General features: G+C 47.1%; 1 protein-coding gene across 2 annotated transcripts in view; it reads left to right on the forward strand.

Moving 5' to 3' along the window:
- Positions 1 to 23,890, forward strand: part of LOC117367398 (protein Niban 2-like) — a 284,588-nt gene that overhangs the window by 217,288 nt on the left and 43,410 nt on the right. For both annotated transcript variants that reach the window (XM_033959886.1, XM_033959887.1), the window contains exons 5-7: positions 124 to 291; positions 17,448 to 17,563; positions 20,155 to 20,259. In XM_033959886.1, coding sequence (XP_033815777.1) covers positions 124 to 291; positions 17,448 to 17,563; positions 20,155 to 20,259 — 389 coding nt within the window. The remainder of the gene's footprint in view (positions 1 to 123; positions 292 to 17,447; positions 17,564 to 20,154; positions 20,260 to 23,890) is intronic.

A 23,890-nucleotide genomic window follows, 5' to 3' on the forward strand; every position in this document is an offset into this window, starting at 1 on the left:
TCTCCTTTTTCATAATTCATGTAGATGCTCTAGATCCAGACTGATTCTGTTAAATTTGCAACCATACTCTTAACAATGAAGGCTGATTATCTGTTCTTCTTGACCTTTCCCCTCCACCCCCAGGAGGTAAGAGCAAATCCAGCAGCTCCCAGATTCTGAAGTGTGCCACCCAATTTCCCATCATCCTTTGGCATCCGTATGCACGCCATTACTACTTCTGTGTTATGACAGAAAAGGAGCACGTGAAGTGGACAGCAGTGTTCCAGGACTGTATTAGACATTGCAACAATGGTAAGCAGAGACTCGGTGCTGGTGGAACTGGGGAGCTGACATTTTCATGTCCATGGTGGGTGTGGTGTACAGGATTAGATTTCTGCTAGGATTGTGATGTTCTAGAGCTCATATTTGCATTCTTTACATAGAAACATGATGGCAGATAAAGACCAAATGGCCTATTCAGACAGCCCATCCGCACTGTTATCTTTTCCTCCCTCTAAAAGATCCAAACTTGGGAATGCCTTTTCATCATCCCAAGCTCTTCACTCACCCTGCCTACCGTGTATCTTATAAGCTGTACATAGTCTTCCTTTATTTTTATTTATTTTTTAGGGCAGTTCATATAATTTGTACTACGCTAGCTTGATGTATGTAGGTCAATAAGCCATTATTAAAATAGTCTTAAGGAAATCCACTACTTATTCCTAGGAAAAGCAGCATAAAATATGTTTTACTCTTTTGGGATCTTGTGACCTGGGTTAGCTGTTGTTAGAGACAGGATACTGGGCTTGATGTACCTTTTTGACTGTCCCAATATGGCAACTCTTATGTTCTTATATAAGGCACATTTTTTCTAGCAAAAAAAAAAAAAGGTGCCAGCACTCAAATACCAGATCATTCTTCAGGAATGGGGTGATCACTGAGGAACCCCACCCTACAGTAGCCAGGCCCCTTGCAACCAGCAACAGAATCTATGAAACAACTGCACTGAGTATGGAGAGAATGAGTATCCCTCAAAAAAAAAGTATATATTTAATATGTGTGTTGGGAGGTTGGTTGTGAAAGTAGACCTTGTATGAACAAACCATCTTTCTTCTGGCATCGATGCCTAGAGCCAATAGGAGAGTATTGGCTAGCTGAAGTTCATAACTAATTCTGACCCAGCCATCAGCAGGGCAAGTCTGGCAAGCTGACGCCACAGAGTAAGTGACTTTCTTTTCAGTCTCTAGCAAAACATGCCTTCCTCAGGACAGGATAAGGATGGAGGTGACGGTCTTAACTTATCCATTGCTCTGGCTATTCAGGGTCTGTCTGGATTTTTCAAAATACAAGGCCTGATAGTCAGTTGCCATGGTGACCATTTTAAGTGAAATTCTGATGCTGGTGTCTTAATCTGTATATTCAGCGCCACTATTTATATATAGATACAGACAGATTAAGCAACAGCTCTGAATATCTGGATAGTGTGGTCACCATGCCAACACTGTCCGTTTAGTTTAGGCCTGCTAGTCAGGAGGTGTAAACTAAACATTTTATCCAGATAGCTAAATATTGCTGCTATCAGAACAGTTAGAAACTTGGCTCCCTTATTTTAAAATTGGTTTTGGACTGTTCAAATGGATTTTCACCCCTAGACTATCCATATAAAAGCCAATTAGGTAATCACTTTTTGCTGATGAATATATAATTGGCTTTAATTTATTGACCTGGTAATGACTAAAACGTAAGCTTTTATCCTGTGACTTCATTCCTCATCACCTGGCCTTGGATCATAGAGAATGTTGTTGGAATTGGAAGCAGTTTCCTTCAACAAAAGATTAGATAAAAAGGACTTAGGTTAACATTTTTACCATGACACAAATTTTTTTTTCCAAATTGGGAGATAGTCATGTATTTGAAAGCCGGAACCTAGACCTTGGGGGTGTAAATAGAAAATTGTCTTGTAAGTCTGCTGCCCTTGCTTTCAGGTAGCTTTTTATTCTTTCCAACCCAGTAGAAGTTGGATAGAATTATGCACCATTGGGCTTGAGAAAAGTTTGTCCATCTGCCTGGGGGCATCATCTCCCTCTGAATGGGATAAAACTTGGCATTTGGAGAAAAACCAGCAAAAAGACACACAGAGTTTGAAAATAGACTAGGTTGGACTGGAAATTCGAGAAATAAGCTCACCCAAAATATGACCCAGTGTTCTTTTATGGGAGGAGTTTGTTCTTTAATGTTGCAACTTAACATACAGTGGAAAATAGCAACTGGGAAATTCCTCCTTTCAACGTGCCTCTCCCCCTGTTCTCTATTTTGCCAAACCCCCCCAAACCCTAAAAAATACCACACCCTCCCCACCACCTCACATTACCTAATCTGCATAAACAACCCCTTGCGACGGCCCACAAACTACCCCCAGCAGCTACCCTCCCCCACTGTGCAGACCACCCTTGCTCCTAAAAACCATCCTTTTCGAATGCCCCTTTATTTATTTAATTTTATATACCATTCTCCCAGGAGAGCTCAGAACAGTTTACATGAATGTATTCAGGTACTCAAGCAGTTTTTCCTGTCTGTCCCAGCGGGCTCACAATCGATCTAATGTACCTGGGGCAGTGGGAGGATTAGGTGACTTGCATAGGGTCACAATGAGCAATGTGGGTTTGAACCCACAACCTCAGGATGTTGAAGCTGTAACTTTAACCCTTTCAGGACCAAGGGACATATTTGTCCCATAACTTTAAAATCCTATAAATTTTGATTGAGATAGTCTACAGTTCTAAATTTGATATGTACGGATTCCATATGATACTGCCTTTATGTAAACAAACTGGTTCCGACATTCATTCATTAGCGTCGTTGCTAGATTGACGAGAAGATTCACTTGCCACACTGTCCATAAGCCAGAAGTGTGATTTTTTTTAAATAAAAATAATGATATTTCACAAAAAAAATCAATTTTTTGGCATCTGCAAGCTCTTTTTACCATAAAAATGTCGTCAAAACCACAAAAATTGGCCTATGATCCTTATGGTCCTGAAAGGGTTAACCACTGCACCACACTTTATCCCACAAAGTGCACCCACCAACAAAGACTTCTCCAACTGCCCCAGAAAACACACCTATGTTCATTCAGACGGGTTGGAAAGAACTCCATGATCTCTGCCTGCTTTCTTCACTTATTTTAATAAAAATGAAGCCTTCCTGTACTGGGTTAGGTGACATATAGACACTCCATACCCTGAGTCTTGGCATACTACTTCCATGGAAATTTAGTCCTAGTGGAGGTAAGGGAGGATTAACCCTTTGATGGGCCTTGGTCAAACAAGCACATCGCTCCCCTCCCCATCATAGTATAAATACTTTTTTAAACGCCCACAAATGGGAAGATAGAAACAGTAGGGAAGAAGTATGGCTTGCTGCTCCCTCCTGCCAACTGGTGAATATTGCATAAGGTGGGATGGATAGTACTTTGTAGTCAGTGGTGGGTCTCCCCTTCCCAACTGCCCCTCATTCTTATTTCAGATAGCAGCTGATTGGAATAGGTTTCAAATCCTGCCTTCCCCACTAATGCTCCAAGTTACCTTGAGCAGGTCACTCTACACTCCCTCTTTTAATGATGTACACAGCCTAGAAGCCTGATTAGGCGGTATAACAAATTTTTAATAAACTGTAGTTTGTAAATCCTCTGGAGAGGGTACCTAAATATAAGGGGTATTGAACTATTACTGAAAAGGTGTGAGGTAAATTTCTAAAATCTGCCTTGGGAATCATTTAGGTATTAATCTAAGAGGACCATTTGTAAACATTTGGGCCCTAGGCGCATGCCTACTTTTGCCTAAGCCTTAATCCTGCCCTGGGCTGGTGATTTTACTTGGGTCTGGAAATTGGAAGATTATGCATCTGTGGAGTTTGGGGGCAGGGTGGGGAGGAGATTATCTGTCTAGGAAAGAAAAAATGAAGTTTCCTCAAGCGCTGCTGTGGAAGGTGATCAAAAACTGGCATGAGCAGGCACTCAGTCTGACTAGTAAATTACTTTGGTTATTAGCCAACTGAAAAGTTGGCTTGGAAACATCAGTGATTCAGTATTTTTCTTTGAAATAATACTGCAGGTTCCTTGCAGATAGTCACTTTCACCTAGAAAATGGGCTTGCTGGATCTGTTTGTGCTGAAGTTATGACTATTCTTTGTAAGGTGCAGAGCTTTTTTGCCTCTCTGCACCCCCCCCCCCCTCCAATCTCAACACAGTCTGCTGTGATGGATTGCTGGCAGAGGAAATACCTCACATGCCTGGGCAAGCAGGCTGAGCTGGGGGCTGTATCAGAATCCTGGCAGCCTGTTCCATGTGGGCAGAATGAGGCTGACTGGCTTTTCCCATGTGCACACACCCATCCTGCTGTAATCCCTTCTGAGGAGGAAAAGGCGTATTTGTGTGTATGGCTGTACTTATGGTATGGTGGGGAGAGGAATGGCTTGCCTAGATCGGTTCTCACTGCCCCCTGCTTACATGTAAGTTCTGTAGGAAGAAATAAGGATACTCAATCCCTTATACATTTATTAATATCTCTATCTTTCTCCCCTGGTTCCATACATTTACATACAATTATATATATAGGTACACTGTGAAGAGCTGGAAGCATTTTCAGCAGCCACACTGTTTATGCCTTACCCCCATATGTGGCCCGCGGAAATGCTCCCAAACTTCCTCTTCTCATAGCCCAGTGTGTCTTCCCTCCTGCTCCAGTCTGATGTTGCCGTCACGCTGGAAAGTCTGACGCCCTTGGCTGCAATTCGGCAGTGTTGTCCGTGGCTTCCCTTCCTGCTTTCTGTGTGCTGTGGTCCACCCGAACGGAAACAGGAAGTTGTGTATCATTGGAGACAGACGAAAAGCAGGCAGGCGAAAAGCAGGAGGGGAGCCATGTACATCATTGCTGAATTACCGAAGCCAGCAGGTTTTTTAGCTTGGCGGCAACATTGGACTGGCGCGGGAGGAAACACATACTTGGCTATGAGGAGAGAGGGACTCTTGCTGGAGGGAAAGACATGCTGGACTTTGAGGAAAGAGGGACCGGCGCTGGAGTGAAAGACTTGCTGGACTGTGAAGAGAGATGAAGGGAGAGAGGTTGGACTTGGGTTGGTGTGGAGGAAAAGGAAAAAGATACTTGAAGGGAGAACCATTGGGAAGAGAAAGGGAGACATAGTGGACCTGGAGGGAGGCAGGCAGGCAGACAGGGGGAGAGGTGGGATGAGGGGCAGTTGGGAAGCAAAAGAGAGAGAAGTTGGATCTGGAGATGGAAGGGAGGGAGAAATGATAGGCCTGGGGGTGGAAGGAAGAGAGAGATGCAGCGTCTCTTTTTTTTTTTTTCCGTTTCATCTCATTGTTCAGCATCAAGAGGGGAGGGAAGAAGAACAATAGAAAAGAGAGGGAGCAAAATGTTGAACCTAGAGGAGAGATAGAAGGAAATAGGAGGCTGGGAAAGGAGTGAGATGGGAAATGGGAGAGCTACAGAATAAGAGAAGATGGAAAATTGACAGGTAGCTGAAAATTTAAAAAGAAGGAGAAGGATTAGAAAGAGGGTGAGATTTGAATGTTCAGAGGCAGAAAAGTTGAAAGGGAAAAATCAATATGTTGGAGACAGGAACTGGAGCAAGAGAGAAAAGGATAAAAAAATGGCCAGCAGACACTGGAAAGAGAATTAGAAGATAGAAAAAAATCAGAAAGAGAAACTGGGACCAAAAGCAAAGTGACCAGACAACAAAAGGTAGAAAAAATAATTTTATTTTCTATTTTGTGATTACAATATGTCAGAAGTGAGCGTCTGAAGGTTGTGTGAGTACAGCGGGAGAGAGTGGGCATCTCTCCTGCCGCAATCTTTGATTTGTGGGGTGTGTTTAAATATGTGGTTGTATTCTGCGCATGTGCTGATTCTTCACCAGCGACTCATTTCAAGTAAATTTAGCGAGCCTACATAAACATCCGCAAACCTCATTTGCATGCAAGGTCTTGAGAATGACTCACCTTTTTGAAATCGTTACAGTAGTGACCTTGGTAGCAATCCATCAGAGATATTACAATAAAGTTTTGAGAATTTTCCCCTTAGTCCTCAAATGGAATTGAGGCATTTGCATTAGGCCTTGTGACTATGACTTTCTTTGTGGTTTGAGCCTGCCATAAGATGCTATGCCAGAATCCGGCCACACAGAGAGTGGGGTGTCTTCCTGTGGTACCAGCTGGGGTAGACAATGTAGCGGACGTTATTTATGATATGCTCAGGATCATGAGTCAATTGTCAGCATATTCAATCTCCATCCACAAAATGCTCTGAATCAGGCAGTGGGCAGGAGATAGATCCATGATAGATGAAACTGTGAAGATGGTTTTTTTAGTCGTGATCATTTTGGTGAGGAGGGTATTGGAATTGCAAGTGTTCTTGCAGAGAACTTTTCCTCAGATTCATAGAAGCAAGGACGTCTTAATGCACCATGCCTTCTTTTCTGCTGAAGGTAATTTTGGTGTTTCATGTCAATGAGGAAGTGCGGTTTCCTGCTTTTCAATCCATGGGTGAGAAGAAACTAGACAAAGTACTGAAGTTCCTGGATGTCAGGAGAGTTCTCCTACGGTATCTTGAGGTGGCAGAGTTTCGCCTATCTGATCACCTATTTGTCTTGACCAGTGCTAGCTGTCAGGCTGGACCAGCCTGTGAAGTTTCTATTTCGATGGATCTGCATGGCTATTTCCTCAGCGTACTTTGGCTGTGAAAAGCAAACACCATTTGCCATGAAAGCTCATTCTATCAGAAGTGTGGCATTTTCCTGGGTAAAATCCAGGGAAGTGCCGCACAACAAAATGTGTAGGGCAGCCTCGTGGGCTATTCCTCCATACCTTTACAAAATTTTAAAGATTGGATGTGGTGGCACATACGGGGCCTTTGGGCCCTCTCTGCTGGTCGCAAGCTCATCTGTCCTGCCCTGCCCTAGACTCAAGGGATTGCTCAGGTATGTCCCATCCATAAGGAATTGTATGTTATTTACACAGGAAAGAACGATTAGGTTCTTACCTTGATAATCCTCTTTCCTGTAGAACAACATATGATTTCTTACATCCCACCCTGTCAGATGTCTGTTAGGCCTGTGTTGGCTTGTAGTCTGGGAAAAGTATCCAGTGGCTTGGCTTGAGGTAGCCAAGGAAGAGAGAGGCAGTGGCATAGTAAGAGGAGAAGGGGGCGGACCATCCCAAGCACCAGGTTAGGAAGTGTGCTGTGTTTGCCCACGGCTGTCCATTCTAGTGCAAAAATCTAAACTTTTTTTTACTGTCCCTGCCCCAGGAGAGAGACTTGTCTTGCTCACTCTGGTGCGCATGAAACCACTAAGGCCGAGCATTATTCGGGGACTTGGAGGCAAGGTAGGCATGGTGGAGGGGAGGGGGGAGAGAAAGCGCACATGTGCCCAACCAAGTGTCTTTAGTGCAGTGGTTCCCAACCCTGTCCTGGAGGAACACCAGGCCAATTGGGTTTTCAGGCTAGCCCTAATGAATATGCATGAAGCAAATTTGCATGCCTATCACTTCCATCATATGCAAATCTCTCTCATGCATATTCATTAGGGCTAGTCTGAAAACCCGATTGGCCTGGTGTTCCTCCAGGACAGGGTTGGGAATCACTGCTTTAGTGGACAAGAGGCGGGGTAGCGTGTGTGTGTGTAGAGAGAGCATGCATGTGCAGACTCAATGGACCCAACCCATTGAGTCAGAACATGTGTGCTCTCTGTATTCCCCCCCCCAACCATGCCTACCTTGCCTCCAGTCCACTAATAATTCTTGGCCTCGACGGTTTTGCATGCGCCAGAGTGAGCGAGACAAGACACGGTGCGGCAGTAAAAAAGTTTTGATTTTTGCACTGGAGCATCGTTACGGGTGAGCATGGTGCCCTTCCTAACTTGGCCCGACAGGCCCAACTAAGAAATGTCTTTAGTGGACCGGAGACAGGATAGCGGAAAGGGGGGGGGGGGATGAGAGAGAGCACACATATGCAGACTCAACGGGCCCAAGAGAAGAGTTTTTAGTGGACCAGAGGCAGAGTAGGCATGGGGGGGAGGGGAGTCAGTCGGAAGGAGAGAAGCCAGACCCGCATGAAGAGGAACTTAAGTTACAGAATGGAGGAGTATTGACCACCAACCGGCTTTCTCAAGTGTAGGGGGAGGGGGGAAGGGTGTTACCCTGTTGGGTAATTATTTGTTAATTTTTGTTTACTGTTGCAGAATAGATTAAGCTTATCTGGATTGTGGGGTTCCCCGAGCCCCCCTTGTTGTCATTTCCTTTCCTAAGGGTTATCACGTGCTTTGGTACAGACTGAGGAGAGGAGGTGCTGCCCAGAGAGACAAGGAGGTGGAGAGAAGAAAATAATTGATGACTGTCTTTTAGGTCGTCCAAATGCCGACTTGGGCGGGTTTATGCAAGCAACACATGAGTTGAGATGCTTAACCCATCTGTAAAGAACATGATCCTTCCTTCCACATTAGAACGCATCAAGAAGAGAGAGGAAATCAAGATGCGTCGGAGAGAATTGCACAGTCAGTGGCTCCTGCACTTTTCCGGTGAAATTTAAATAAATTTCTTCTTTTAGAAGTTTATCTGCCTTATCGGGATGCCAAAGCACAGGGGTAAGCAGAGGAGTGATCTTCCTGCCTCCTCTTCCATGTCATTGATGTGACAGACAGCAATAACCAACTTTGCTGTCCCAGTTGGAGCAGGTGTCTCTTCTGATTGAGGTGGGCAGACCTTGATCTTGGAGGGTGATGTTTTGCTGAGCCCATTGGGGCCTGGCGTTCCTCCACGTCCCGGGATGTTGTCGGGGACACCTACAGCCTCTCGGGAAGCTCTGGAATTGCTGTCTCCATCGACGTTGCAGGTTTCATCCTTGACCCCGGATGGAGATTCTAACGTGCCAATTTCTTTTCAATTGGCTTTGCTGCTGGAGGACTTGATGTTTGGAGTACGGCAGGGACTGAAAAAGTTTTGCAAGATTCTACGGATTTGACTACCGTGGTGACATTTTCCGTTATTTCTCTCCATGCTCCCCTGATAAGATCTCTGGTAATAGACATGGAAGCCATCTGGAGCGCTGTAGAAAATTTATATAAGGTATGCGCCAAATTTATTTCCTCAATCCAAAATACCACTATTCAGTTTAAGAGTTTTGAAAAGAAATTTCAACAATCAGATAGAATGAACAAAGTTAAGAATCTGGTTGCAGAACTGAAGGTTTCTACCAATCTGCAACTGAAAGATAAAAATCTATTATACAGAAAAATTGAAAATCTGGAGAATGCGGACAGAAATTTAAATTTAAGACTATTGAACTTTCCTGTCTCTAGATTTCAGTCTCCTAGGGACTTATTTCAATCATTTTTTAATTTCTGTTTTAAAATATCCAGAAAATAATATTCCACCGTTACAAAAGTTATATGACCTAAATGTGGCAAAAGAAGATAAAGAAAAAGGGGATGAACAACCAGGAGACTTGGATCTCACTGGTATGTTGGAATCATCTCGGGTTGAAATTACGACTAGAGCCACTTTACTGGTAACTTTTGTTTTTCTTCAAGACAAAAAGGCAGTGCTCCGTCTATTCTATAGGACTGATAAAGTTGAATTTCATGGACTCAAAATCTCAATTTTCCCTGATGTATCTAAGTGTACGCAAATCAGACGTTAGAAATTCCTGACTTATTGTCAGTCTGTTTTGAATTTGGAGCGACCTTTCAGTTACGTTTTCCCTGTAAATGTTGCATTACACATCAAGCTAATAGATATATTTTTTATGAAGCCGATCAGTTGCAATTTTTTCTTGAAGCTAAAGTGACTACAAGAATTCCATAGACTTCCGTTGAAATTGCTAACCAAGCCATATAAGTAACCCAACTGAGCTCTGTAATTTTATAGTTTTTCCTTAAAATCCAACTTCCCTTGGAAGTGATTGATCTCTTCTCCCTCATCATTGTGGACTATAATCTTGGTTTTCAGTTTTGTATTTTACATTGGTTATTACCTCTAATAGATTATTTTATTTACTTTCAAGTGATCTATTTTCAACTTGTAAAAGATTATAAATAAAAAGAACGCATCAAGGCATAGTAGCCCTCCTGTCCCAGCCAACAGATATACTTGTGCCCTAGATCTTGGCTTGTTAAAGATCCACAATGATTAAGCTTAGAAACAGTCACAGCTTAATCAGTTTGGACAACTCATATGCTCCTTCATCTGATTCATTTGTGCAGGACATACTTAGTAGAGAAATAAAGAGCACGGTGAAGGGAGGATGAGGAAAAGAAGAAGGCGTTAGCTCTTGTTGGTTTCAGACAAAGGGGGTTGGCAGGGCTGACCTACAGCACATAGCAGAGCCTCAGACTTGTGGCTATGTCCCACTCATTTCCTGCATTCCACAACCAGAAACTTAATCAGAAAAGATGCAGACATCTGGCATGTTAAAGCTGCTATCCAGGGATTATCTTGCTTGTCTTATGGTAATCTCCCTTCCTTCAGTATGGAGCATTATTTCTCTACAGTGGTCAGTGATGCATTCTAGGATAGTCTTCTTGCCTATATAGAAACATAGAAACATGATGGCAGATAAAGGCCAAATGGCCCATCCACAGTATCCACTATTTAATCTATATATATAAAATCGGAGGTATGTATGTATGTGTGTGTGTATGTGCCGCGATCACGCAAAAACGGCTTGACCGATTTGAACAAAACTTGGCTCGTTTCCGCGGAGCGAAGAAGACGCATGTGGTTTCAACGGCCGTTGAAAACATCCTTTTTGCCTTCCTGCTCGCGCTTTTTTTCTCGTTTTTTCTTTTTCCCATTCGGGTTCTCTTTTTTATTCGATTCAAAAAAAAAAAAAATCTCTCTCGATTTTCTCTATTTTTTTGAAACCGGCCCCAGCAGGGCCTGTTGTCACCATACAGGTCTCCGGTTTTGATTTTGCGGAGGCCGTGTTTCCCTTCATGCCCCCTCAACCGGGCTTTAAGAAGTTCCAGCGGTGTGCACGCCCGATCTCCCTCACTGACCCACACAATTGGTGCCTACAGTGTTTGGGTCCTGAGCATCGGGCTGACACCTGCACCCGCTGTGCCACTCTTAAGAAACGCACCTTAAAAAATCGGCATCTCCAGCAGAACATCCTTTTCGGTACCGGATCTGCTATGGAACCTGCCGCGATGTCGATGGTACCACAAAAGACGGCACCGACCACTTCGACGCCCGATCCTTCCTCGGGGTCGCTGGCACCAGGTAAGCTGGCTAAGAAGCCTTCCACCTCCCTTGAGCGCCCACCTGCCACAGTGGCGACGCCGGTCCTTCCGGCCTCACGCCGACCCCGCAAACGCTCCGCCCCAATCTCGGTGAGTGCCTCGTCATCGGCCTCCTCATCGCCGGGGCGTGGAGCAGCACCTATGGAACCGAAAAAGAAAAAAGCGGTCCCGGTGCCACCCCTGGATGACCGCATCGCGGCCATACTCCATGACAAATTGCAGGAACAGCTGCAGCAACAACTCCAGCACCTGTTACCGACCCTCTTGGCACCGCTTCTTTCGGTACCAGATTGGCCCGAGCCTCGCACCATCCCACCGGTGTCCACCCCCTCGGTGCCACTCAACACTTCCATGCCAGTCCTCTCGGCTGAACCACCCTGTTCTCATCCTATGGTACGGACCCGCTCTGAGGTCGATCCTCCTCGGGACCAGGAAGGGCACCGGTCTCCCCGGGACCCAGAACGGCACCGCTCTTCCCGGGACCGGGATCAGCACCGGTCTTCCTCTCCCGGTACTGTCTCAATGCGCTCTGGCAAATCTCTTTCTAAGACCCGTCACACCGAGCCTTCCACCCCGACATCTCGGCGTGCGCACACTGATATCAGGGACCTGGACTTATGGGAAGAATCCCCACCCGGTACCGAGGAGGACGCATCATCCACAGACGAGGAACCCTCAGTGACCGATGCCGCTTCCAAGCCTGAGCAATCCTCTTTCACCAAATTTCTCAGGGAAATGTCGGCGGCTCTTTCTATTCCTTTAGAGTCCGACTCCAAAAAGTCCCAGGCCTTTCTGGATGCCTTAGACTTTGAACAACCTCCCAAAGAGTTCCTCAAGTTACCTGTCCATGACATACTGCGGGAAACTTTTTATAAAAATTGGGAAAATCCACTCACTGTCCCCGGAGCTCCTCGTAAACTTGACAGCCTATACAGGGTCATCCCAATTCCGGGTTTTGACAAACCTCAATTGCCCCATGAGTCTCTCCTAGTTGAGTCTACATTAAAGAAAACTCAGGGCTCCAGTGTTTATGCCTCCACCCCTCCTGGCAGAGAAGGCAAAACGATGGATAAGTTTGGCAAACGCCTTTATCAAAATGCAATGCTAGCCAACAGGGCGAATAATTACACATTTCACTTCTCATTTTATATGAAGCATCTCGTGCAACAACTATCCGCCCTACAAAAATACATCCCTGAACGCAAAGTTCCACTCTTTCAACAACAAATTTCCAGCCTCCTTCAACTGCGGAAATTCATGGTGCGCTCTATTTATGATTCATTTGAGCTGACCTCCCAAGCGTCTGCCATAGCTGTTGCCATGCGGCGTCTGGCCTGGTTGAGGGTATCTGATCTTGACATCAACCACCAAGACTGCCTCGCTAACGCACCCTATCTTGGGGACGAACTTTTTGGGGAGTCCCTGGATTCAACCACCCAGAAGCTCTCAGCACACGAGACCAGATGGGACACTCTGGTAAAACCTAAAAAGAAGGCTCCACCTGCTCGTCCTTATAGACCACAGTCCTCTTACCAGCGCAGGTTCTCGGCCAGGCCTCTCAACCCGCCCCAGCAGCAGTCTCGCAAGCCTCGTCAACAACAACACACTCAGGCTCGCTCTCAATCTCACCAACCTGCCAAGCCTCTTCCTCCGTCCAAACCGTCTCAGCCCTTTTGACTCCTTTCTCCAGAGCATAGCCAGTCTTCCACCATCATTACCTCTTCCTCAGCCAATCGGAGGACGTCTCCAACTCTTCCTCAACCGTTGGAAGGTCATTACATCAGACCTGTGGGTCCTCAACATCATCCGCCACGGCTACTCTCTCAACTTCCAGACTCTTCCACCAGACAACCCTCCAATAGAGTCTGCATCCCACTCCTCCCAGTCCCTTCTCCTCCTAAGGGAGGTCCAATCCCTCCTTCTTCTCAATGCCATCGAAGAGGTTCCCACAGACCAGAGGGGTCAGGGATTCTACTCCCGCTACTTCCTGGTTCCCAAGAAGACAGGAGACCTTCGTCCCATCCTCGATCTCCGGGACCTCAACAAGTGTCTGGTCAAGGAAAAGTTCAGAATGCTCTCCCTGGCCACGCTTTATCCTCTTCTCTCTCAACACGACTGGCTATGTTCCCTGGACCTCAAAGAGGCCTACACTCGCATTCCAATCCATCTGAATTCACGTCGCTACCTCCGATTTCAGATACAGCACTGCCACTATCAGTACAAAGTGTTACCCTTTGGCCTCGCATCATCGCCCAGGGTGTTCACCAAGTGCCTTATTGTGGTGGCGGCCTTTCTCAGGTCTCACAACCTCCAGGTGTTCCCCTACTTGGACGATTGGTTGGTAAAAGCACCTACGTCTCCACTTGTGCTGCAAGCCACTCAGTACACCATCTCCTTCCACCATCTCCTGGGGTTCGAGATCAACTACCCCAAGTCGCATCTACTTCCCACACAGCGACTTCAGTTCATTGGAGCCGTTCTCGACACCACTCTCATGAGGGCGTTTCTCCCCTCCGACCGCCAACGGACCCTGCTCCACCTCTGCCTTCAGGTGCTTCTTCATCACTCCATTCCAGCTCGGCAGATGATGGTCCTCCTGGGCCACATGGCCTCGACGGTCCATGTGCATCCTCTGGCGCGACTCCACCTCAGGACACCTCAATGGACTCTAGCTAACCAATGGTCACAGACCACGGATCCTATTTCTCATCCCATCTCTGTGACATCGTCTCTTCAGCAATCTCTTCAATGGTGGTTGAACTCATCCAATCTTTCCAGGGGTCTACTCTTTCATCTACCCCCTCACTCTATGATCATAACCACAGATGCCTCCCCCTATGCATGGGGAGCTCACCTGGGAGAACTTCGCACTCAGGCACTCTGGACCCCTCAGGAGCGTCAACATCACATCAATTTCCTGGAACTCTGGGCCATGTTCTATGCCCTCAAGGCCTTCCATCACCTTTTCTACCCTCAGGTTCTTCTCCTGTGCACAGACAACCAAGTCGCCATGTACTACATAAACAAGCAAGGCGGCACCGGTTCTCCCCTCCTCTGTCAGGAGGCCATCCGCAACTGGACCTGGGCCATGGCCCGCAGTCTCTTCCTCAAGGCTGTCTATATCCAGGGCGAACAGAACTCCCTGGCCGACAATCTCAGCCGCATCCTTCAACCTCACGAGTGGACTCTGGATCCTCCCACACTCCGCTCCATCTTTGCTCAGTGGGGCACTCCTCAGGTGGACCTCTTTGCAGCTCCTCACAACCATCTGCTGCCCCAGTTCTGCTCCAGACTCTACTCTCGACCCCAGATGCCTTCCTGCTCGACTGGTCGGATCGGTTCCTCTATGCCTTTCCTCCGCTGCCTCTGATGTTGCGGACGCTATTCAAACTCCGCAGGGACAGAGCCACCATGATTCTCATCGCCCCTCGGTGGCCTCGCCAACACTGGTTCTCCCTCCTGCTCCAGCTCAGCTCCAGGGAGCCCATTCCTCTTCCTGTGTTTCCTACTCTACTTACGCAGCAGCATCCGTCTCTACTACATCCCAACCTGTCCTCGCTCCACCTGACAGCTTGGTTTCTCTCGGGCTGACCTCTCCTGAGAATCTATCTCAGCCTGTCCGTCGTATTCTGGATGCCTCCAGGAAACCGGCCACCCTCCAATGTTACCATCAAAAGTGGACCCGGTTCTCCTCTTGGTGTCTGCTTCATCATCACGATCCCACCTCATTGGCGGTGGAAACCGTACTGGACTATTTGCTCTCCCTGTCCGACGCTGGCCTCAAGTCTACCTCAATCAGAGTCCACCTCAGTGCCATCACTGCGTTTCATGAGCCTATCCTCGGAAAACCTCTCACGGCTCATCCCCTGGTTTCCCGGTTCATGAGAGGCCTCTTCAATGTCAAACCACCTCTGAAGCCTCCTCCAGTCGTCTGGGACCTGAATGTGGTTTTATCAGCCCTCATGAAACCTCCTTTTGAGCCTCTTGCCACAACTTCGCTCAAATTTCTTACATGGAAGGTGCTTTTCCTCATCGCCATCACCTCTGCCAGGAGGGTTAGTGAGCTGCATGCACTGGTTGCCGACCCACCTTTCACTGTTTTTCACCATGACAAGGTGGTTCTGCGTACCCATCCTAAATTCCTTCCCAAGGTGGTCTCGGAATTTCACCTCAACCAGTCCATTGTGTTGCCTGTCTTTTTCCCTAAGCCCCATTCTCATCCTGGGGAACAGGCATTGCACACGCTGGACTGTAAGCGTGCCCTTGCTTACTACCTTGACCGTACCAGGGCTCACCGCTCCTCTCCTCAGCTCCTTTTGTCCTTTGACCCTAACCGTCTAGGTCGCCCTGTCTCCAAACGGACGCTTTCCAACTGGCTTGCTGCCTGCATTGCGTTCTGTTATGCTCGGGCCGGTCTCTCACTGGAAGGTGCTGTCACGGCCCACAGGGTCAGAGCTATGGCTGCTTCTGTGGCTTTCCTCCGTTCCACGCCCATCGAGGAAATCTGCAAGGCTGCCACTTGGTCCTCAGTTCACACGTTCACTACTCACTACTGTCTGGATACTTTCTCCAGACGGGATGGGCACTTCGGCCAATCTGTATTACACAATTTATTTTCCTAATGGCCAACCATCCCTCCTCCCTCTCTGTTAGCTTGGAGGTCACCCATACGTTAAGAATATGCTGCCTGCTTGTCCTGGGATAAAGCACAGTTACTTACCGTAACAGGTGTTATCCAGGGACAGCAGGCAGATATTCTTACGACCCACCCACCTCCCCGGGTTGGCTTCTTAGCTGGCTTATCTTAACTGGGGTCCACGCACTCCTCCGTCGGGCGGGAAGGCACGCGCATGCGCGGTGCGGCCAATTAGAACTTTCTAGTGAAAAATGTCCGTACCGGGGCTCCGTCGGTGACGTCACCCATACGTTAAGAATATCTGCCTGCTGTCCCTGGATAACACCTGTTACGGTAAGTAACTGTGCTTTCTGCGGTTTGTTTTAAATCTACTACTTAGTAGCTTCATTGCACGCCCCCTAGTCCTAGTATTTTTGGAAAGAGTAAGCAAGCGATTCATATCTACCCTTTCTACTCTATTTTGTATATTAAAGACCTCTATCATATCGCCCCTGAGCTGTCTCTTCTCCAAGCTGAAGAGCCGTAGCTGCTTTTGCCTTTCCTCATAGGGAAGTTGTCTCATCCCTTTTATCATTTTTGTCACCCTTCTCTGTAATTTTTATAACTCTGATATATCTTTTTAAAGATGTGACCAGAATTGCACACAGTATTTGAAGTGCGGCCACACCATAGAGAGAGATACAAAGGCATTATAACATTTTTATCTTTGTTTTCCATTCCTTAAACCTATGTTTTGGAAAATAGAATTTGCTCTTGCAATTTCTTTTTAAAATTCTTTGATATTTTGAAAATGGTTTTGACTTTGGCGTCGGAAGAATTCTCCTTTTATTAATAAGTAAAATGATATATGGGGCAGAGAGTGGGTTGCTCATGTTGTGTGGAGAAGGCAGCAACATATTGCTACCAGATGAGTCCAAGCCAGGGACTGGCTTACATGGTGGTGTTTTGGTCTCATGGGATTTGTAGTTTGAATTTCCGTATGTTTCTGTGCAGTGGGATAAGAGTATGAAATCAGGAGTGGCTGATTTATCTGCAGTCACCAGCAACCATCTGGTAACCGTACAGTGGCAATTTTCACATTACAGATTTGAACCAGGAAATGGGTTTCAGAAGCCTTACAGATGGGACTGAAGATGAGTTGCTATTTAGAAAAGTGAGCATGTTTGATTCTTTGTAGGTTAGGAGGAAGGAAGTTCATTCCACACATCATAGGAACAACTACAGACTGATGCCAGGGCATACTTGACTGGGGTGTTGTAGGAAGCTATGCAGTCTTCCTAAGCCAGAGTAACATTGCTAAAGTGCCTAGGCCAGGAAGGCATTACTATATATCTCTATTCAGGAAACTACCCAGAGAGTGTGAATTTCAGCTCATCCCACATTACTCTTAAGCTCCTAGCTTCCCAATATAAATGGCTTTGAGTAAGGCTAGGGAAAGTTCCTGCTCGGCTGGAAGACTTACTTACGTATGAATGGAGTTTTTAAGGAGAAATTTCTCACACACAGTTGTTTCCTTCAGGGATTTCGGAGGATTCCACAGTGGAGGCTCCAGCTTTCACAGATGCTGTCAGGATGTATCGCCAGTCAAAGGATCAGTATGGGACCTGGGACATGCTGTGTGGTAATGAAGTCCAGGTGAGAATGGGGATATGTGGAGACTGGGGTGCCCTCCTTTTCAAGAAAAACAGTAGCATGAGCTGAGCATGCAAAAACTGGCAGTCAAAAGGGGCAAGTGAAAGTAGTCCATGTAGATCACATTGCTTGCTACCTGCATATTTTGCATCTGCTTTTTTTGTGGACAGCTGATCTAGTGCAAATCAGTGCATGTACCTTTTTTTTTTTTTTTTTTTTAGTTAAAGTACAGTGGTGCCTCGCATAACGAACGCCTCGCACAGCGAACGCTGCGCACAACGAACTTTATGTCTTGCTCCCTACAACGAACTTCGTTTCACACAACGAAGTCGCCCGAGCTGCATCCTTCCGCGCAGGCACTGCGCTTAACTGCCCTCTCTCCGCCTGGCTCCCTCTTGCCCCCCCGACTCCCCGACACGATCGGGGCAAAAAGGAGCCCAAGCCCTCTTGCCCCGCCGATTCCCCAACTCCCCGACAATATCGGGCCAGGAGGGAGCCCAAGTCCTCCTGGCCACGGCGACCCCCTAACCCCACCCTGCACTACATTACGGGCAGGAGGGATCCCAGGCCCTCCTGCCCTCGACGCAAACCCCCCCTCCCCCCAACGACCGCCCCCCCCCAAGAACCTCCGACCGCCCCCCCAGCCGACCCGCGACCCCCCTGGCCGACCCCCACGACACCCCCAACCCCCTTCCCCGTACCTTTCTGTAGTTGGCCGGACAGACGGGAGCCAAACCCGCCTGTCCGACGGGAGCCAAACCCGCCTGTCCGGCAGGCAGCTAACGACGGAATGAGGCCGGATTGGCCCATCCGTCCCAAAGCTCCGCCTACTGGTGGGGCCTAAGGCGCCTGGGCCAATCAGAATAGGCCCGGGAGCCTTAGGTCCCTCCTGGGGGCAGGGCCTGAGGCACATGGTCGGGTTGGGCCCATGTGCCTCAGGCCCTGCCCCCAGGAGGGACCTAAGGCTCCCGGGCCTATTCTGATTGGCCCAGGCGCCTTAGGCCCCACCAGTAGGCGGAGCTTTGGGACGGATGGGCCAATCCGGCCTCATTCCGTCGTTGGCTGCCTGCCGGACAGGCGGGTTTGGCTCCCGTCTGTCCGGCCAACTACAGAAAGGTACGGGGAAGGGGGTTGGGGGTGTCGTGGGGGTCGGCCAGGGGGGTCGCGGGTCGGCTGGGGGGGCGGTCGGAGGTTCTTGGGGGGGGCGGTCGTTGGGGGGAGGGGGGGTTTGCGTCGAGGGCAGGAGGGCCTGGGATCCCTCCTGCCCGTAATGTAGTGCAGGGTGGGGTTAGGGGGTCGCCGTGGCCAGGAGGGCTTGGGCTCCCTTTTGCCCCGATCGTGTCGGGGAGTTGGGGAATCGGCGGGGCAAGAGGGCTTGGGCTCCCTTTTGCCCCGATCGTGTCGGGGAGTCGGGGGGGCAAGAGGGCTTGAGCTCCCTTTTGCCCCGATCGTGTCGGGGAGTCGGGGGGGCAAGAGGGCTTGAGCTCCCTCTTGCCCCGATCGTGTCGGGGAGTCGGGGGGGCAAGAGGGCTTGAGCTCCCTCTTGCCCCGATCGTGTCGGGGGTGCCAGGGACCACACGGAGTCACCCACCGTACCACCCGATTCGGGTAAGCGCAGGTATCGGTGGGTGGCTTATTTGCGGGGGGGGGGGGGTGCCTTATTTTACATTTTTTTCTAAAAAGGGGGGGCTGTCTTATTTGATGGCCCTGCCTTATCATCGGGGAAACATGGTAGAAAAAAAAAAAAAATGAACAGTTAAGTCCCAGTTTTTGCCGCTGAGACTCTGCCCTCTCTCACTGTAAAATTAGACTCTACTTAGTCTGTCTTTAAATTTAAAAAATGTGTGTTGTTTTAAAAAACAATTATGTTTTTAGATGTATCTAAATAAAAATAGTAACCAAAAATTTATCTTTTTTTATGTCACCTTAGCATATTTTATGCTACAGAACGAATTATTTTTTTTAACATGTATTGTTATGGGAAAACGCGTTTCACATAACGAACTTTTCGCATAACAAACTTGCTCCTGGAACGAATTAAGTTCGTTGTGTGAGGCACCACTGTATATGTTTTTCTCTCTTAACCCCAGTTGGTCCAAATGTACCTTTAATTGACTTAAGGGGTGCAATTTGACCTTGGAGCAATGAAGCTGTGTAACTCCTTAGTTACGTGACTCATTTGCTCAGATACATTGTGTCAAAAATAATACAAGGTGCTCTTTAGTTCAGTGAAAACCTTACAACCAGAAACAGCAAGCCAGGAGCATGTGTTGTCATGTGTTAGGGCACCTGGCTCACTGTTGCAGGTCCTAAGTACATTCAGCATTGGAAGATGGAGTTGGGGACAGGCTTATATGGTATGGAGTTTCCCGTCCCTATGTGCATTGCAGGAAATAGCTGGGCTACTTTATAAGTAGAGATCCCAGATGTGCCCTGCAGGCTGAGTCAGGAAGAAGCCTGATTGGCTTTGCTCAGTTAGGTCTCTCACATTGCTCATTGGTAGCTGCCTCTGCGCTGACAGAGCATTCCTGTGGCAAGAGAGGTGAGTGAGAGCAAAGGGATAAATAAATAATGGAATTTTCTGTTTTATGCAGATTTTGAGCAATCTGGTGATGGAAGATTTGATCCCAGAGCTGAAGAATGTGATTAGTCCCAAGTTAAAGGGCAAATCTCAGGAAAGACAGCGAGCTTGGCTGCTGGTGAGTGGAAAAGCAACAATGGGGTGGGAAAAGGCGGAACTACACTTCTCCCTCTGTATTCGTTGTGATAGGGGATTAACAGAAAATACAGAAAAACCGTGAATAACTTTTTCATATGTTATTCACTGTTTTCTATTAAAAACCATCGTGAATATGGTGAAACCGCAAATAACATGGTGGGAGACCTGGCCGGTTCCTGAAGGAGAGGCAAAACTCGGTGAAGAAAGTGCTGGGAATCAGCGATTTTCTCTTTACACGCTTAGAATCAGCAATTTCTCTATGCAAGCTGATGTAATTTGGGGGGGAGGAGCCAGCAAGCTAAAAACCGTGAATAATCGAAACCGCGATTGCTGAAACCGCGAATACGGAGGGAGAAGTGTAAATACATGACTGGTGATGACAATTTTTAGCAACATACATCACTTTGAAAATTGATCTTGATATCAAATTGCATGTTCCTCTCGTGTGCAAGAAACCTATGTAAAAGCTGCAGATGTAATCAAGTTAATATGTAGCTGCCGCATCAAGTTAAATCTTGAGCAGTAATTTTTAAACACCATGGGAACTAACCACAAGTCTGTAAAAAATAGTTTCAAAGAAAAACTCCACATAAGGTTTTCTTTGAAATGAGGGGTTCAAGTAGTAAAATCATTGTTTTAGCTGCTGGCTGTGTCCTCCTTCTGCTTTTGCGGTGGGGGTACTTTGCCCCAAGAAGGGGGAAGGTAGTTTCCAGCCTTGATTTTACTTTTTGCAAATTATCCCTTAAATGCATGGTCGGCATCTTTCAGTTGGGTTCTTATGAAAACCTCTTTTTTTCTCTTTTCTTGGATTAATTGATTTGTGTGTGTGTGCTTTCCAAGTAATGAAAGGAAAGTTTAACGGCCTCAATCTGTATAAGATCTACCCCTATCAAGATGGACACCACTGTAAAGCTTCTTGGAGTAATCCTTGATAATAGACTTTCCTTCCGAATGTGGCGCAGTGGTTAAAGCTACAACCTCAGCACCCTGAGGTTCTGGGTTCAAACCCACGCTGCTCCTTGTGACCCTGGGCAAGTCACTTAATTCCTCCATTGCCCAAGGTACATTAGGTAGATTGTGAGCCCGCCAGGACAGACAGGGGAAAATGCTTGAGTACCTGAATAAATTCATGTAAATTGTTCTGAGCTCCCTTAGGAAAACGGTATAGAAAATTGAATAAATAATAATAATAATACATAAATCAGTACAGTCGTACAAAAGTGCTTTTACAAACTAAAATTAATTTGCTCAATATCAGCTCTCCTGTTTGCATTCCAGAGGCAGCAACTGAGTGGTGGAGAGCAGCCCCGCTCCGCCCGTTGACCCTCCACGAACCTCCCGGCTCCGGCAGCGTAGGCTGCACTTTAAACACGCTGCTTCGCGCCCTTCTACTGCCGATTTCCTCTGCCGCATCTCTGATGACATCATCGGAGACAGACGCGGGAGAGGAAATCGGCAGTAGAAGGCCGCGAAGCAGCGTGTTTAAAGTGCTGCCTACGCGGCTGGAGCCGGGAGGTTTGTCGGCGGTGGGAGGGTCGGATGGGAGGGTCAGGAGCAGGCCAGATCGAGCAGGACAACGCAGTAAAAGAAGGGGGAGGGGCCAAACAGAGCAGGCCAGATCGCATTAAGAGAAGGGAAAGGGGGGTGGGGGAAATACCGCTGCTGCTTCTGCACAGGAAAGGGGGGGGATAGGAGGGAAATGCTGTTGCTGCTGCATAGGGAAGTGGGATGGAAATGCTGCTGCACAGGGAAACGGGGAAAAAATGACAAGACAGACAGCGGGAGGGAGGGAGACAGAAAGAAAGAAAGACACAGGGGCAGGGAGAGGGACAGAAAGACAGACAGAGAAAGGGGGCCAGGGAGAGAGAGAGAGTCAGCGGGAGGCAGACAGACAGACATATTCTAGCACCCATTAATGTAACAGGCTTAATGACTAGATAATAAAACCCTAAGCGGCGTATGCACACTCCTACCTGTGTGTTCCATATGTCCGTGACTGGAAGGAGTGCGCATGCGCACCTACAACTGCCCCACACTCGCGAAGGGAGAAGATACAGAAACAAAGAAAGACTGACAGACAGCCAGGGAGAGAGACAGTAAGACAGGGGGCCAGGGAAGAGACAGAGACATACAGGGGGACAGAGACAGAAAGAAAAGGGGGCAAGGAGAGAGATAAAAAACAAAAGTAAGAAAGAAAGAAACGCCTCAGCGACCCATTGTGCTAAAAGTCTTACACATCTATTCTAGCACCCGTTAATGTAACGGGCTTAAACACTAGTATTGTGTATAATTCTGGAGAAAGCACCTTCAAAAAGATATAAAAAGGATGGAGTTGGTCCTGAGGAAGTCTACTAAAATGGTGTGTGGTCTTCAACATAAGGTGTATGGGGACAGACTTAAAATTTCAATCTGTATACTTTGGAGGAAAGGCAGGAGAGGGGAGATATGATAGAGATGTTTAAATACCTATGTAATGTAAATGCACATGAGTCGAGTCTCTTTCATTTGAAAGGAAATTCTGTAATGATAGGATGAAGTTAAGAGGTGATAGGATCTGGAGTAATATAAGGAAATACTATTTTACAGAAAGAGTGGTAGTTGCATGGAACAGTCTCCAGGAAGAGGTGGTGGAGACAGAGACTGTGTGTGAATTCAAGAGGGCCTGGGATAGGCACGTGGGATCTCTCAGAGAGAGAAAGAGATAATGGTTACTGTGGATGGGCACATCATGTTTCTCTGTTTTGCAAATCTGAGCTCAGAGTAAAGTATGTGTAAAATTTCCCTGAGGAAAGTCACAGTGTGGAAGAAGTAGCAGTTAAACCCTGGCTTCTCTATTTTACATTTTGCTTCTCTATGCACAAAACTTCTTCTCAATAGCACAACTGATGGTTTAATTTAGTATCCGAGATCTATGTAACTAAAAGTGTTTGCTGGATATCCTTCAGGTGTAAGCCTCCAGCTCGGTTTGAGGTAAGAAGAAACCTATTTTAATTTCTCCCTGAGTCAGCATTGCACTCTTGGCTGACAGACGGTTGGTGTTTTTAGTTGTGTGTTTCATCTCCTTTTGGTAGCTTCAGATGATATCAGAGAAAAAGGAAATACTTATCTCTTGATCTTGTTTGGGCCCAGTTACCCAGGTGATGGCTATGTGCATGCCACAGAACATGAAACGGAAGTTTTTAGCAACAGAAACCACAATGGCTAGAGAGGAAGGGGTACAGTTTTGGGTTGATTATCCTGCTATGATTAGATTTTTTTTTTTTTTTCTCCTATGTCTGACTGAATGAGGGACTCTGGCCAGCCAGTGGAATTTCTCATATAGAGCCAATGGGGAGCCTTTGCTTATAATGAAGATGAATGGCCTTGACATGAGACCATGTGACATGTGTATGTACACAGCATAGATGTTCAACTGGGGGACTGAGTCTCCTTGGACAGAGGTTCCAGAGCTAACTCTTCCTCCCTCTCTGATTATTCTAGTCCTCTAAATTTCCTGTTCATCCTTCCCTCCTCTGGAGTTCCTTTCTAACCTAACTCCTATTAACTGTGTCGAGCTTTGCGAATGTAGAGATGATGCGGTATACAAACCTAAGGTTTAGTTTAGTTTAGTT

Source organism: Geotrypetes seraphini, chromosome 10 (assembly GCF_902459505.1).
Source record: "Geotrypetes seraphini chromosome 10, aGeoSer1.1, whole genome shotgun sequence".
NCBI lineage: Eukaryota > Metazoa > Chordata > Amphibia > Gymnophiona > Dermophiidae > Geotrypetes > Geotrypetes seraphini.